This window comes from Canis lupus, chromosome 6 (genome assembly GCF_048164855.1).
Source record: "Canis lupus baileyi chromosome 6, mCanLup2.hap1, whole genome shotgun sequence".
Lineage (NCBI taxonomy): Eukaryota > Metazoa > Chordata > Mammalia > Carnivora > Canidae > Canis > Canis lupus.
This window is the reverse complement of record NC_132843.1, coordinates 23,411,817-23,427,390: the sequence shown is the minus strand read 5'-3', so window position 1 is coordinate 23,427,390 and position 15,574 is coordinate 23,411,817. Positions and strand designations below refer to the sequence as shown.

Sequence of the window (15,574 nt, the reverse complement as noted above, 5' to 3'; positions counted from 1 at the left end):
TTCGGCCCAGGGCGTGACCCTGGAGTCCCAGGATCCAGTCCACGTCGGGCTCCCTGCATGGAGCCTGCTTCTCCCTCTGCCTGTGTCTCCGCCTCTCTCTCTCTCTCTCTCTCTCTCTGTGTCTCTCATGAATAAATAAATAAAATCTTAAAAAAAAAAAACTAATTTGAGCACAGAAACCAAGCATAAGAAGCGTAGCTCTAGTGGGCCAACATTATCTTCCAGAGGTTCAAGCCCTTTTCGTTAAGAACTTTTGAAAAGCCAGTTTGAGGCTCGGCACTTCGATTTTGTCACCTTTTAAAAAAAAAAAAAAAAAAAGAACCTTCACGCTATTACGTAGGCCTATCATCTTTAACACCCGGAAACAGCTTCAGAACACCAAACTTTGTGAGCCTGAAGTTAAAACGGTCTTCGGGTGCGTGATTTTCACAGTAACGTGGATTCAACAGAAATCAAACCCGCTTAAGTGCATTTTTTGCGAAGCCGTATTTGGAGCCCCTGCGTTCGTTGCCCTCCAGGAATAAAGAAAGGCGTTTCTCCGGCTTCCCCGGCTCGCGGCTCCCGGCTCCCGGCGGGCGCACTACCTGCCCGAGCCCGCCTCCATGTTGCCCGTGGGAGGGAGAGGACCGCGGACAAAGCCGCGGCTCGGGCAGCGCCGCTCGGAGCTCGCCGGCCCCCGCCCCCGCCCCCGCCCGTCACAGCCCCGAGAGCGCCAGGGCCGCAGCGAGGCAGAGCGTCCGGCAGGTTCCCACACGCCCGCGGAGACCCAGCGGCTTCCCGAGGCCTCGGGCCCGAGCTCGCCGCAGCCTGCCCGCCTCCCTGCACGCCCGGGCGCAGACAAGGAGCGCGGGGCGCCGGCTCCGCTCGGGCGGAGGGAGGCGGGCAGGTCCGGGCGCGACTCCGGCGCCCGCCCGCCCGCGCCCTCCCGCGCCCTCCCGCGCACCCCGCCCGCGCCCCGGCGCCCCCGCGGGCCGCACTCACCAGGACGAGCAGCGCGGCGCCCTCCGCGCTCCGCGCCATCGCGCCCGCGCCCTCACCCTCGCCCTCGCCTCGGGCCGCTCGCGCTGCTGGCGCCGCCCGCTCCCCCGCTGCCCGCCAGCGCGCCCGCAGCACCCGCCCCGAGGGCCGCTCGCCGCCGCCCCGCCCCGCCCCGCCCCGCCCGGGGCGCGGTGCCAGGTGCGGCCGCCGCGGGAGAAGCGGAACCGGGAGGCCGCCCGAGCCGCCGGCGCTGAGGTGGGGATTCCTCGGAGGAGGGGGAGGCGCAAGGTGCACGCCCGCCCCTCGTCGCACACGCACCTGGGACCGTGACGTGCCCGGGCCGGGGACTGTGGGTGGCGGGCCCCGCCCCCTCCTCTCAGGAGAGCGGCGGGCACCGGGAGGCTCGGCCCCGGCCTGAGGGCGGCCAGACCTGGCTCGCCGCCGCCGCCGCCGCCCCGGGTCCAGCGCTTGGTGAGCGCGCGCCGGCCCGGGCGTCCGTGACCCGCTGCGCCGGGGAGGGCGGTCGGGAGCTGAGGGTCTCCAGCGGCGTTGAGGTGACTGGCTCGCTCTGGGACGGCTTCTTGCCCCTCCCCGGCGCCCCTTCAGTGCTTCCAACAGGTTTGCAGTTTATCCGGTTAAGGGAGAAACAGAAAAGTCACCGATGATCCAAACGGACACTCCTTTGACTTCTTGTTGACTGGACACAGCCGGGAAAACATGCTATAGGGGCGCTGAGGGAAAGACACACTCTTCGATATGATTCACAAAATCTCTTACACGAAGCGCAACCGGAGTCCCCGCACCGGTAGTTACTGGTGGTGAGACCTGGACTTACCTCTCTTTGTCTTGTGTACAGAGATCCCACAGCTGTGAAATGGGTTAATAGCGCCCGACACGTAGGGCCGTTGTGAAGCTTAAACCAGAAAATCCACGTGAAGCCTTCTGTGGTGTTTAGCACCTCAGGTTCCATAAATGTAGTTGTTAGTAGTATAATTATTTGCTGCAAGTGTAAATGTGAATGAAGTTGAATTTGAAAAAACAGAGACGCGGGAATCTGCACCAGGTTAGGACACCTCTAAGCAAGATTAACAGTCGTTGGAGTAGTGGAAGAGCCTGGGAGACTATGAAGGGTTGGTTGGCATGCCGCCAGGAAGGGAAGTTTGGCCTTCAAGGTGAACAAAATAGCAGAGCTCCTTCTGTGGTCAAAAGTGCCCTTTTGTTCTTCTCCGGTTTATCCTGCCCTTTTCTCCCCAGCTCTGATCTTGCCAGTTTTCCGGATCCAGTACAGTTGGCCTCTCCTCTTTAGTCACTTTCTTCCCTGGCCTCCAAGGACCACTTCCTCTTTGAATGGAGAGAACCACATTCTCCTCTGTTTGATTTAGGGCTTAACTGCTGAGTGACTTTTCTCAAAGTACTATTTACGTGTTAGCAATTAAGTTAGCAGAGGACTTAGTATCTAGGAAGGGCATCTCTTTAGTTTTCCACTGTTTCCATTGCCTAGAACAGTGTTGAGTACCAGGGAGACTCTTTTAAGCATTGGATGCATGATTAAATCAGGAGGGAAGTATGTCTTCTAGTTTCCATTCCTTTTTCTTGAGCTTAGACGTGGGTGGTAGCACCTTGGTGATAATTCTCATTCCCCATCACTATGGGAAAACTCCTAAATAAGCAAGACAGGCTTTACCAAAAGCCTTTACTTTCACAAATCAGCCCTGGAGACTATATATAAATCCTATCTAAAATTAGTGCTCTTGCACCTGAGTCCTATAGGCAAGTATTTATGTCTCATTATTAAAAGTTTGGTTTCTGTTTAGTGATGAAGATAATTGTAGTTTCCAGAGTGAGAAATAGGCAATGCAACGTTTATTTCTGTTGGATTGTTCGTCTCTCCCGGAGGCTGACAAAGTCAGTTTCAGTACTGAAGTATTCTATAAAACATGTATTCCAAGGCTTTGAGAGAAGGTGTCAGTGCATGCGCTATCCAGTGCCATTGTATGTCATCCTTGAAGTAGTTCTCCTTTAAAATTTCTGAAGCTTATGACTCAGTGAGTTGAGGGCAGTTGTTGAAAGTCAGATGAAACACAGCTCTAGCTCCTGACTTCTTTCTCCTGGCATGAGAGTAAATCTATTTTATAAATCTCTGTACATAGGAACAAATACCATTACCAACAAAGCACTTGATTGCTTTAAAAAAAAAAGATTTTATGTATTTATTCATGAGAGACAGAGAGAGAGAGAGGCAGAGAGGTAGAGGGAGAAGCAGGCTCCTTGTGGGAAGCCCGATATGGATCCCAGGACCCTGGGATCATGACTTGAGCCAAAGGCAGATGCTCAACCAGTGAACTACCCAGGTGCCCCGATTTCTGATTTCTAAATCATAATGTATGGCCTTTATAACAACAAAAAGTGGCCATTGTGGTCAAGAGGCTTACTTATAGAATGTCTATTGATAAAGCATATGTAGATAAAAAATATGAAATACCTTTCACATGTGAAAAGGGCAATAAAAGGAGGAATCGCTTTTCTGGTTTAGCTCCACTCATTTACTCCTTCATGTACTCCTTCACAAACATTTAGTTTGTCCCTACTCACCAAACATTTCATTTGCATTTTATTGGAAATACAAAGATAAATATTTCTTCATCCCAAGAAACAAAAATAGATACTTATGAAATAACTACAGAACTTACAATCTATTATAAACACAGTGGTAAAAACATATGCAGGGTATAATGCAAACCTAGGGAAGAGGGTCTTAATTCACAGTGAGGACATGATATTAGAGAAGGCTTTCAGTGGGGACTATGGGGTGGTGTGGTGAGCTGATTCTTAAAGGATGAATAATTGTGAAGGAGACACTGAATCTGGCAGGACAGAGTAACTCAAAACATAGACACTGTTAGTGGAGAGTCAGGAGCTTCAGATTTCTGTGAAGAAAGCATTCTTTTAATCACATTAACACAAACAAGGGAGTCAGAAGTAAAAGCTTTTTTTTTCCCCAGTGAGATGTTAGAGCAATATCCAATTAGAAAAGTCTAGCAAGTAGTTTGAAATGAGAAGGAAAACATAATTTCAGGTGGATTTAGGAGGTAGAAACAGTCACCTAATTTTCTTTCTTTCTCCATCCATTTCTTATTGTCCACCACCCTGTTAAATATTTATGCCTTTTGAGTTCTCTCCTTTCCTTCTTTTCTTCTTCCTTGGTACTGAGTATGATCTATAGGCATTCTCTTTGTGCAAACCTGTTACAGCTTTCTCTCCTAAGCTTCAAACATGGGAATACTACCGTTTGGATATTTCATGGGGATCTCAAAGTACCATAATCATTTTGGATAACAAACTAACATACTGACAGAAAAGATTTCTGCAGTCCCTCTACACCTCTCCAATTCAAGCTTGCAACTTCCTCATATGCCTCTCACACACCTTGTCAATTTGGCCACCCAAGCCAAGAACATGAGAGTCATTCTCAATTCTCCTTGTTCCATGCTCTCCACCTCCAGTTAGTTACCTTTCCCTTCATTCTCTGTGGTTCTTTTTGAAATGATTCATACAACCTTTGTAGCAGCAATCACATTGTGGCTAATGGTGATTTCATCCATGTCTGCTACTCCACCCATTTCTCTCTCTTGAGACTGTTAGTACTTAGAAAGCAGAGGCCATATCATATTCATAGTGGCCCAGCCCCTCGTAGCCAGCAAATATTTGGTGATTGATAAAGAATTGTTTAACATAGCCCACATACTAGAAGGAACTAATTAGAAGTAAAAAAAAAAAAAAACCCACAGTATTAAAAGGGAACATGTTTGAAATGTACACTGTGAATGAATTAATGGTGGATCTAGTCAGAAAATGTTGGTCTGTTGGTTTGTGTATGTGTGTTTTCCCCAACCATACTGCAGCTCAAGAACAGAAGGACAGCAGTTGGTGATGCGGGTTGCAGGGTGGCCTGGCTGATAGTTAAGAGATATGTCAGTGTATATGAAACTGAATGTGGCACGAGGGGATGAGCAGGAACCAAGCTGGTGGAGTCTAGGGGCCAGTTGAGAAGATAGTGTATTAGATTTACATTGAGTATGGAAGAATAAGAGAGGATCACTTTTCCTTTTAATCCTGGGGAAAGAACTATGGTCCTTTTCCACAGATGCCCAGGCATGAGTGACATCACAGATACTAGAGTCAGAATGTTGAGATTCTCATGGACTTTCCAGTTAGATGGATCAAGAGCCACCTTCAACTTGGGCATTGAAAAAGGAGAACTGGCTGACTTGGGGTAGAGGATGACTTTATTGTCTTTCTGAGCTAGAATTTACAGACCAATAATCAAAGCCTACCAGACTGCAAGCCTTGTGGTCTAGCACAGAGAAGCCAGGACATCCCTAATGAACAGTCACCACGTTCTGGGGCAGGAGCAATCAGCCCTGAGACCACAGGTGAGACACCAACACCCTGAAAGAGTGAGAGAGCCCCATGCAGTGAGTCACAGTGTCTAACTGAGCTATTGCCCACAGGCTCCTCCTTGTGAGTCAATATATGAGGACTGGCTATTTGGATGCAAACTCCCTGAACCAAATGGCTGAAGGAAATCCTTATCCTTGTTCACAGGGTGGAGGAGAATTAGTGGAGGGTGCTACAATTTCAAAATAGTATTTGGCTCAGCCAAAAAACCAAAATTGTTGACTCTTGGGTCTAAGTAGTAACTGATGACATCTTAAGAGATTTTTTTTTTTTTTAAATAAATCACACTAGTTTTAAAATGTGATAGGACTATAATAATGCTGGATCCCAGTATGCACAAAGCAGCAGTTCAGGTGTCTAGGAAACCTCAGTAAGGCTCTGGGGTCCCGTCAGATGCTCCGTCTCCCCAGTTACGGACATCTGGAATCCTTTAGCTGAATGTTCTCTTGGCTGTTCCACGCATTGTACAGGGAAGGCGGCATGTTAATCTCTTTCAGTCATTTACACCATAGCAGATACCACAGATAGACCAGGCACTCTCCACCTTGGAGCCTTTGTGCTCTCCATCCCTTTTCCCTAGAAGGTTCTGTCCTGACATGTACAATGTTTTACCCCCTCACTTTTCACTTTTTGCACATCTCAAATATTACCTAATCGGTGAGGCCTTCTCCGAACACTCATTAACAAATCAAATTACTCCCACCCCTAGAGATCCCCATGCCCCTTCCCTGCTTCATTTTTCTTCCTGGCACATCACAATCTAAAAGACTGTGCATGTATGAATTATCTGTTGCCATTTACTAGAATGTAAGCTCCATGAGGATGGGGTGTTTTCTCTGTGAACTGCTGCATATTCAGCACCTAGAATGTTGCCTGAGCCTTTGTAGATCTTCAGTAAATATTAGTTGAATGTGTAAATGAATAAATAAGTGAATACATCTTTGAGGTTATTTTGGAGGCTAGAAGGTATGTACGAACATCCGCGTGTGAGTGTGCCTTTAAAGTGAGAGTAAAGGGAAAGAACAAGAGACAACTATATTCCTGGAAGGATGTGAGTAAATGTCCTCAAACTAAGGTGGGAAGGCTGGTTCACTGTGGACGAAATCCCTCTCCCTCACCATTTTATCAAGAATGGGTCTTGCCTAAGGCTGCCTGAAGAGTGTAAAGTGAAGAAGTTCAGAGGCCAATGGAGAACATTTCTGCATTCTTTAAGACTCCCTTCCTTGCCCAAGGGACAAAGTGCAAAACCATAAACAATATGGAAAATCTCTTTCCTTCTGGAGGTGAAAAAAGCAAGCGTTCATTAACAGAAGCCTGACACTTGAGAACGTTGATTTTATCTACCCAACTATGTTTTCTTTTCTTTATTTTTTTTATCTAAGTTTTTTGTTTTAAGATTTTATTTATTTATTCATGAGAGACAGAGAGAGAGAGAGAGAGAGGCAGAGACACAGGCAGAGGGAGAAGCAGGCTCCATGCAGGGAGCCCGACATGGGACTCGATCCTGGGTCTCCAGAATCACACCCTGGGCCGAAGGTGGCGCTAAATCGCTGAGCCACCGGGGCTGCCCCTTTTCTTTATTTTTTAAATAGGCTCCACACCCAATGTGGGGCTTGAACTCAGAACCTTGAAATCAAGAGTTGCATACTCTGTTGACTGAGCTAGCCAGACACCCCCAAACTACAGTTTCTAGAAAAAAAAATTTTTTTTTTCCAGAATAAGTTTCTGGCTTTAGTTTTACCCCAGGATTTGTTTATGGGAATTCTTGGAAAGATAAGGGAAATAGCACTGGCTGGGGGAGATAGGGGGAAAACATTTGGTTGTTAGCAGCAGCTCTGGACTGGAATCCATCCCCAGCACGACAGGACTTGCAGGGCTTACCAGGCAGGCATGGGAGTGTTTACTGAGGGTGTCAGGCGAGAGCCATCACACTGACTCAATGTGACTAATGAGCCTATGGAGATACACAGAAAAAAAAACCCTCAGAAGACAGAAAAGAATATTGATTTCATTCATTTGCACGTAGACAAGGGATATTCATATGTGTAAAGAAAAAGTGAAAGAAGCAATTCAGTGGTTTTGGAGAGTGAACTTGGAAGTGCAACACTGATTGTTAAAGATCTTTGAAAATAATCTGGAATGATAATTATAAATACTTGAGTAGAGAGGAGCAGAATCTTAAAAATAGTTAACAATGTTCATTTTAAAGAAAAACCAGGATTTGAGGAAATGAAATCACTCATTCTAGTTACTTTTCAGAATTCATCTTGATGAGTGGTGGGTTTTTTTTTTTTTTCAGTACCATGCCAGTGGATGTAGTAATTTGTTAATAATCAAGCTCTGTAATTTGTGAATGATTTACTTGTTAAAATGATTAGAGCACATTTAAAGTTATTCAATAATGATGTTACTTACTTGCATTTTGACTTCCATCTCTGGTGAGAGTTGATTCCAGCTGGGAAGGCCAGCACAGCCTCAAGGTGATCTTGTGCACAGGATGATGTGAGCTTGCAAATGTCATCTGTCACACATGTCATGGAGAAAAAAAAATATGGGGAACCACTGCTTTGGAGGACATGTTTACATGAGCTGTGCTGACTAAAAGTTATGATGGTGTTCCTGAAACCCCCGGTTAGATATTGTGAGTGGCAGATATGTCTGTGCAGTAACTTCATTTTTGTAACAAAAGTAATTGAAAATCTCTTGATATGATGAATAATAATTTAATTAACTCAGTTACATCCATATACATCAGGGAGTTGGAGATTTGAAGCAGTCTTTCAGATATAAGAAGAGAGATTCAAAATGTTTCTAGTGCCTGAGCACTTTAGGAAGATGTTTGTTTTTAAACCTGTTTTGTTTGAGTTGGACAAATTTTTTTTCTTTTTTTTTTTTTGCTTAACGTTTTTGTTTTGGCAGTGGACCTAATTTGAATTTCATCTCCCTCTCTAGTTCCCACTTAGAAACTTTATTAGACAGAAATATGTTCAAATGCTAAACAAACCAGCTTAGCAAAACGTTGATACAAAAAAGGCAATGGGAAAAATTGCTCTTGATAATTTAGCTTTAAATATTGCAGTGATATTTAGCTTCTCTAAGGACATTTGTGGTTAACGATTTTTTTTTAATTCATAATGGTCGTTATGAACATTACTATATGCCTTGAAAGTAGACCTCCTGTTTGGGCAATTGTCTGCTAATTTAGTATGACATTTTTTTTTCCAGGTGGACCGTTCTTAACTTTTACTGAAAACAATATCTGAATGATGTCATACCTTTGGGGAGAGTCACACCCATTTCATGTAGAATCAGCTACATGATTACCTTACAGAGGTAAGTCAGTTAACAAAGACTTCTTGTGACTAATTCTTCTATGGGTATGAAAGAGGAAGAGAGTGTATCATCATATTTCTTAATTTTAGGATTAGAGCATTCATCTGAAGTAATCAGGGCATTTGATGACAAGTCAACAAATTAAGCAGAGCAATATTACAGGGAAGACTTAGAGGTGAACAAAGTAAAACCCATGTGAAAGCTCATGTAAAGAATTGCTTTATGGTTCATAAAAGTGCCATTGTGAGTTTCCATTGTTTGGCACTGTGGGAGAATCAGTCTATACCTTGAAATTTTCAATTGTTGGAATCTTAAGTCTACAGAGTATGGTTTATTGTTCTTTATACCTTGGATTTCACTTCAAAAGTATGGATAATCCATCTGCAAAAAAACAGCAGAGGAAGATTGTGGCTTCTAGGTTTTCAGGAATAATAAGTTGGTGGGACTTCTATGGAATATTTTATTTACTTTTATTTCTTAGAGACTAGATACATTAGGTCAGTTGATCAGAATGTGAAACCTGAGTCCCAGGTGTGCTCTGTGGTCATATGGACAGACGTCAAATAGGTGATTTGAGGGACACTAGAAAGTGTCTGTGCTTAAAACACCTCACCTCCTGACCTATGACTTAATGATAATAGAATATCACTTTGTTTTCTAAGTGAACAGATATTCTAAGTATTAAAGATATATGCTTGAAGGAGAAATAATGAAGTGCTTCTGTGATTTATACTTTATTGTGAATTAACTTATAAAACAATTTAAAAACCTATCAACTAGTTATGGTCAGCTTTTTAAAGGAAGCAGGAGGTAGTGATTATCGAAACATTGGGCATATCATGTTCTAGAAATAAGGTAAAAAAAAAAAAACATGCCAAAGAAAAGACAAATTTCATTTCCTTCCATGTTATGTTGGGTCAACTAGCTTCTGCACATAAAACTCTTTTCCACTTGGCCAGTAACTTGGCAGCATATATTAGGTAGAGACTGAACATAAAGTGTGGTCTCCTTTGTGTGTGGAGTTATTGCTATTCTATTAGTGATACCTAACATATAAATATTACTGGAGGCTGGGTTAAGAGCACCATTCCTTTCATGCTAATTTTCAAGTAACATTTTTTCCCTCAAAGCCACCTGGCTGCCCTATTCTACTTGGTGGAAATGATGTAATTAGAACTCTTGGGGCAGCCCGGGTGGCTCAGCGGTTTAGTGCCGCCTTCCACCCCAGAGTGTGATCCTGGAGACCTGGGATTGAGTCCCATGTCAGGCTCCCTTCATGGAGCCTGCTTCTCCCTCTGCCTGTGTCTCTGCCTGTCTCTCTTTCTGTGTCTCTCATGAATAAATAAAATCTTAAAAAAAAAAAAAAAAAAAAAAAAAAGAACTCTTAGGGGGCGCCTGAGTGGCTCAGTTGGTTAAGTGTCCAACTCTTAATCTCATCTCGGGTTTTGAACTCAGGGTCCTGAGTTCAAGCTCCACATTGGGCTCCATGCTGGGTGTGGTGACTACTTAAAAAAAAAAAAAAAGAACTCAAAGGGAAATAAGAGCTCTCCACTCTGCCCTTTTCCAAGGAAGCTCAACTGAAAAGTTATAATAATCTGGTGATCCTCATCATTTTGGCTATATAAGATAATAGTTTTTTTCAAATATTTATTTATTCATGAGAGACACACAGAGAGAGGCAGAGACATAGGCAGAGGGAGAAGCAGGCTCCTTGCTGGGAGGAACCTGATGCGGGACTCAATCCCAGGACCCAGGGATCATACCTTGAGCCAAAGGCAGACGCTCAACCACTGAGCCACCCAGGTGTCCCAAGATAATAATTTGATATGAATTGAATTCTTGTCTCTCTTTGCTTGTGTTCAGAGGAGTTTCCAGTGCAGAGTGGCCTAAACAGGCCAACCTTGTGAATGAGGCAAAAGATTAGTGAACAAGAAATATTACAGTGGCAGTTTGGAGTTGCAGAAAGAGAATTAACCTGATCAATTCCTAACTCTACCTTTGATCAACAAGTTCCTTTTCAGCCAGTTTGACCATCTGTAAAACAAGGCTTTGGATCAGATAATACAAATGTTTGGAGTTTGCATGGTTTCAGAGTTTGTATGTCAGTACTCTTTGAGTGAGTTCATTTTGAAGATTTAAATTATAATAATAAAAACAATAAAAAATAACAATCTTCATGAGCACTTACTGTGTCCTAGGTGCATTCTCATAACTTCTTTACAGAAACCTTATTATGTAGGGACTGTTATTTCCAAAATAGCCCAGAGAGGTACAAAGAGGTTAAGTAACTTGCCCAAAGACACACAGCTAGTAAATGGTAAAGCTGGGTTTGAACTCAACTAGTTGTCTCCAAAGATTAAACTTTTAACTGTTAATTTAAACCACACAATTAAAAAAACAAACATTAAAAAATTCAAATTTATCTTTTCTTAATCATTAAAACATAATACAGTTATTTTGACTAATAGATGGAATGACATTTTATAATTTTCTCGTAGGCCTTTGAGTGTTAGCTTTAATTTTGTGCAAAGTTGAGCAGATTTTCTTTCCCCGACAGCTCAGTGTTTCCTATCAAAATATTCAGTAACATCTCCTGACTTGTTTTTTCAGTAGAGACATCCTTTCCTAGCAAGAATTGGCAGAAGCAGCCATAAGCATGCGTTGGCTTGTTCTGGAGGCTCTGGTGTGAAATAGGGTTGCACAGAGTAGAAGAGCTTCTATCATCTTGGCGACAAATGCCTTTGTTGTTGATTTGCCTCTTTGAAAGAATTTCCAAAGACCAGCACAAAAGAGGATGTTTCAGGATCCGAGAAAGTGTAAAGAGGAAGAGTGGCAAGTTAGAAAATCAACTTATCTTTCAACTGTAGCAGTCATAACTTGTGGAGAAAAATTCAGAGCAATTTATAACAGCTGAGAGGAAGAGGGAAGATTCAGAAAGAAATATTGTCAGAACTTATGAGACTATGTGTTTATTACATGTTAAATTTTTTGTTAAACAAGAAATCGTACATAATTAATGTGTATAACTTGATGTGTTTGGAGGTAAGTATACACCCATGAAACCATCACCACAGTCTATGCCACGAACCTATTCATCCCCTCCAAAAGTTTTCTCCCTCTTATTTATTATTATTATTATCATCATCATCATCATCATCAGTGCCAAGAACACTTAACATAAGATTTACCCTCTTAGCAAAATTTAAGTATATAATACAGTGTTGCTAACTATAGGTTCTGTGCTGTATAGTAGATCTCTAGGACTTATTCATCTTGTCTAAATGAAACTTTATGCCCTTTGACTAATACTTGCATTTCCTGTGACACAGTTTTCCACTAAAGTTGTGGATATTGGCCCTGAATGAGAATAATTAAGAGTTTGGTAAAACAAGGTCTTTTCATTATGCCTTACCTAAAGAAAATTAGGTGGAAAATCAAAGTGGTTCTTTTCTTTTTACTAGTAAATCTAGAGAGCAGACTCTGCATGTAGAAACTTTGTATCTGCAACACAAACCAGCCATGCCTGGTCCGTGGATCTGGTGATGGAAAGACACCGGTGCATGGAGCCTGCTTCTCCCTCTGCCTGTGTCTCTGCGCCTCTCTCTCTCTCTCTCTGTGACTATCATAAATAAATAAAAATTTAAAAAAAAAATTAAAAAAAAAAAAAAAGGAAAGACACTGCTTCAATCAGCTACATCAAGCTACTTGCTTATCTGAGGCGTGTGTGTATGGGTGTGTGTGTGTTTTACCTCCAGGTTAGGGCCACATAAATCTTACTGTCAACATAGTTCATTGGACATGGAAAGACATGACTCACATTTTGTGTTTAAATACTCATTTTTGGCTTAGTGACAATGCCTTTTTGCAGGAGTGGAAACCATGTCATTATCCCATTTATATAAATACAAGATTACCTGATTCTGTGCTACTTTATAATTAACAGAATTCTTTGCAATCCTCTCTTGATTATGAAAGAATATAAATACTTCCCTTGCCTTCTGAGGCAATGAGGACATACATATTCTTTCAATATCAGTGTTTCTCTTATATTAGAATTTGACGCTCTGTGTTTTCACACATCATTTACTGTTTGCTAATTTAATAACAAATTCAGGATGCAGAAAACATCAGACATTGCAAGGCATAAATTTTAAAATATAATACTACTTCATGGAATAAAGGTGGAGAGGGAGATAGTGTTGAAGAGTAAAATAGTTGTAGCTGTTCAAATGTGTTTTTCACAAATCACAGAAACACTGAGGTTGAAGGACCCATTTAAAGTTATCATTTAAAAAAAGTGAAATAGAATAAAACACAAATCACGGTCTTAGATATGGAGAACAGATTGGTGATTGCCAAAGGTAGGGCACGGGATGTGTAGAAAATGGGTGAAAGGGGTCAAAAGGTAGAAACTTAGAGTTATAAATAAGTCATGGGGATATAATATACAGCAGGGTCACTATAGTTAATTTCTGAATTGCATATTTGCAAGTTGTGAAGAGGGTAGATCTTACAAGTTCTTATAACAAGAAAAAAATTTTTTGTAACTATGTATGGTGATGGATGTTACTTAGATGTACTGTGGTGGTCATTTCATAATATATATTAATACTGAATCAAAATCGGTACATGTAAAATTATTTTTATACCTAGCTATGTGTCACACATAACCTCTTCTAAATTGGGTGCTATCAAAGTAATTCTTGGGCAACCTGGGTGGCTCAGTGGTTTAGTGCTGCCTTCAGCCCAGGTGTGATCCTGGAGACCCGGGATTGAGTCCCACGTCAGGCTCCCTGCATGAAGCCTACTTCTCCTTCTGCCTGTGTCTCTGCCTCTCTCTCTCTCTGTCTCTCATGAATAAAGTCTTAAAAAAAAAAAAAAAGTAATTCTTAAGGAGTTTACCAAAAAAGAGTTTCTATGACTTTTGGATAGTTTGTTTTATTTTTTGTTTGTTTGTTTTTTTTTTTGTTTTTTGGGGTAGCTTGTTTTCCTTATTAAATGTGGAAGAGATGTCATTGTGTCCTGAAATATAACCCCACGTATACTTCAGTATAGCAGCAAACCATATATTTGCATTCTATCTATTCCCCTGTTTCTTCCTTTTTATCTCTCTCTGTCTCTCAGTCTTAGATATATATAGAAATATACAGATTGCTCTGTCCTGTATTCCCAAATAGATATATTTGCCCCCAGTGTACTGCTTCTTTAATCTTTAGAACTGTACCTAGATTTCTAGTCCGTTAAAAAATCATTTTGATTGTTTTCTTTGTATTCTTAACAATTTTTAATGCTCTACTCGTCTCAGAGCAGAAAGCAAGCAGCTTATTTTGACAGAGTAATAATTATGTATTATTATTACTGAATAACTATAGATAAACCTTTGCATTTATGTCACTTTATTGAGTGACCTTGAGGAAGTAATTTGCTTCTCTGGGTCTCTCTTTTCCTGACTATAATCAGGGTTACTGTAAGAATTAAATTAGAATATGTACCTCTTTGTCTTGGCCACCTGGTAGGGCTTATCAATGTCCTCTTTCTTCCTGCTCTGGTAACGGTATCCATTTGCACTTGTTCTTTTAGACCATCATTCTCTTGAGTTTTAACTATATCTGCATTGTGTTTAGATTTTTTCTGTTATGCATTTGTTAAAAAGAAAGTCTATGCATAAAAGAAAAAGAAATTAAGACACCAACCTAGAATGTCCCATGTTTTGTCAGAGCGCAGCAGAAGGGATCTCAGTATTTGCTATGGAAAATGTGTTGTTTCTGGCACCTGGAATTCAAACAATTATCGTCCTTTCTTAACAATTAGCCCCCTTACTTAAAAATGATTTCAGACTGTGTTGTTGAACAAATATTAAGCCATATAATCTCTGATTCAGAGTCACTCCTTGTAGACCCAGTAAAGGAGTGAGAAGATGCTGAATTGCCAATTACAAGAAGGAAGGGACCTTAACATTTACTTGTTTCTTAATTGTTAGTGGCATTGAAGCTTGTCAGTTGTGTTTTTTTCACAGTCTTACTTGATTTTTGAAAGTTAAGGTGAACTGATCTTGCTGTTTTTATTCTTCAAATTTTCTATAAATAGGAAGATCAGGGGATATTTTTGGAACTTACGTACATGGCCTTCATTTTCCTGGGGTTGATTTGGAACATCTGAGTCAAGCCATCCACTTTTCTTCACTCAATATCCATTCCCATCCAGCGTCTGCTCCTCATACACCAGATCCAAGTTGAACTGTGTGAATTAAAGAATGAGGAAGGTCAGCCAAGGCAAGATCTAAAGTTCCAAAGGGACTTACTTGTGACATCCCTTTAAAGGGAGACATAAAAATAACAAGCACTTACTGGGAAACAAACGTGGGCTGCTGAGTCTCTGATAGCTGTCACCAGAGCCATGGTACATTTTTCATCATGGTAGGTAGGTTTTCACCTGGCCTTCTCTTTAGCGTGTCAGAATTTCTGCCTGAAAGACCATTCCAAATTGCCAAACAAATACTAAATGAGTTAAAGCATCCAGTTAATAAAAGTCTGCCCTGACCTCACCCAGCACCTCATCTAGGACTATTTCCACCTGAAGAAGAGATCTTAAGTCCCCAGGTATTTCCTTCCTGCCTAGGAGGACGGAAAAAAGGTATGGGCTAGAAAAAAATGTGAAATACTGATAAAAATACATATGTAAGTCAGTTTCTTAACTTCTATTTCTTAGTAACTATTAATTACAAAGAGTAGTTCACCTTTTACGAAATGGCAAAGGAAGTACTCATAAGTGTGTTCCCAAACTATTTTATTATAACAGTGTTACA

The 15,574-nt window shown here is 41.7% G+C and overlaps 1 protein-coding gene and 1 long non-coding RNA gene across 2 annotated transcripts in view; one reads left to right on the top strand and one right to left on the bottom strand.

Annotated features, from left to right (window-relative positions):
• The window catches only part of DSG2 (desmoglein 2), a 48,284-nt gene extending 47,182 nt beyond the window's left edge, over positions 1 to 1,102 (bottom strand). Inside the window, exon 1 of the mRNA XM_072829130.1 lies at positions 982 to 1,102. Within this exon, the coding sequence (XP_072685231.1) occupies positions 982 to 1,020 (39 nt within the window). The 5' untranslated portion in view covers positions 1,021 to 1,102. The remainder of the gene's footprint in view (positions 1 to 981) is intronic.
• Positions 1,103 to 1,455: 353 nt separating this feature from the next.
• Positions 1,456 to 14,461, top strand: LOC140635108 (uncharacterized). The gene is made up of 4 exons (XR_012032454.1): positions 1,456 to 1,796; positions 5,123 to 5,411; positions 8,662 to 8,769; positions 11,380 to 14,461. It is a non-coding gene; the product is annotated as an uncharacterized lncRNA (long non-coding RNA).
• Positions 14,462 to 15,574: the final 1,113 nt, after the last annotated feature.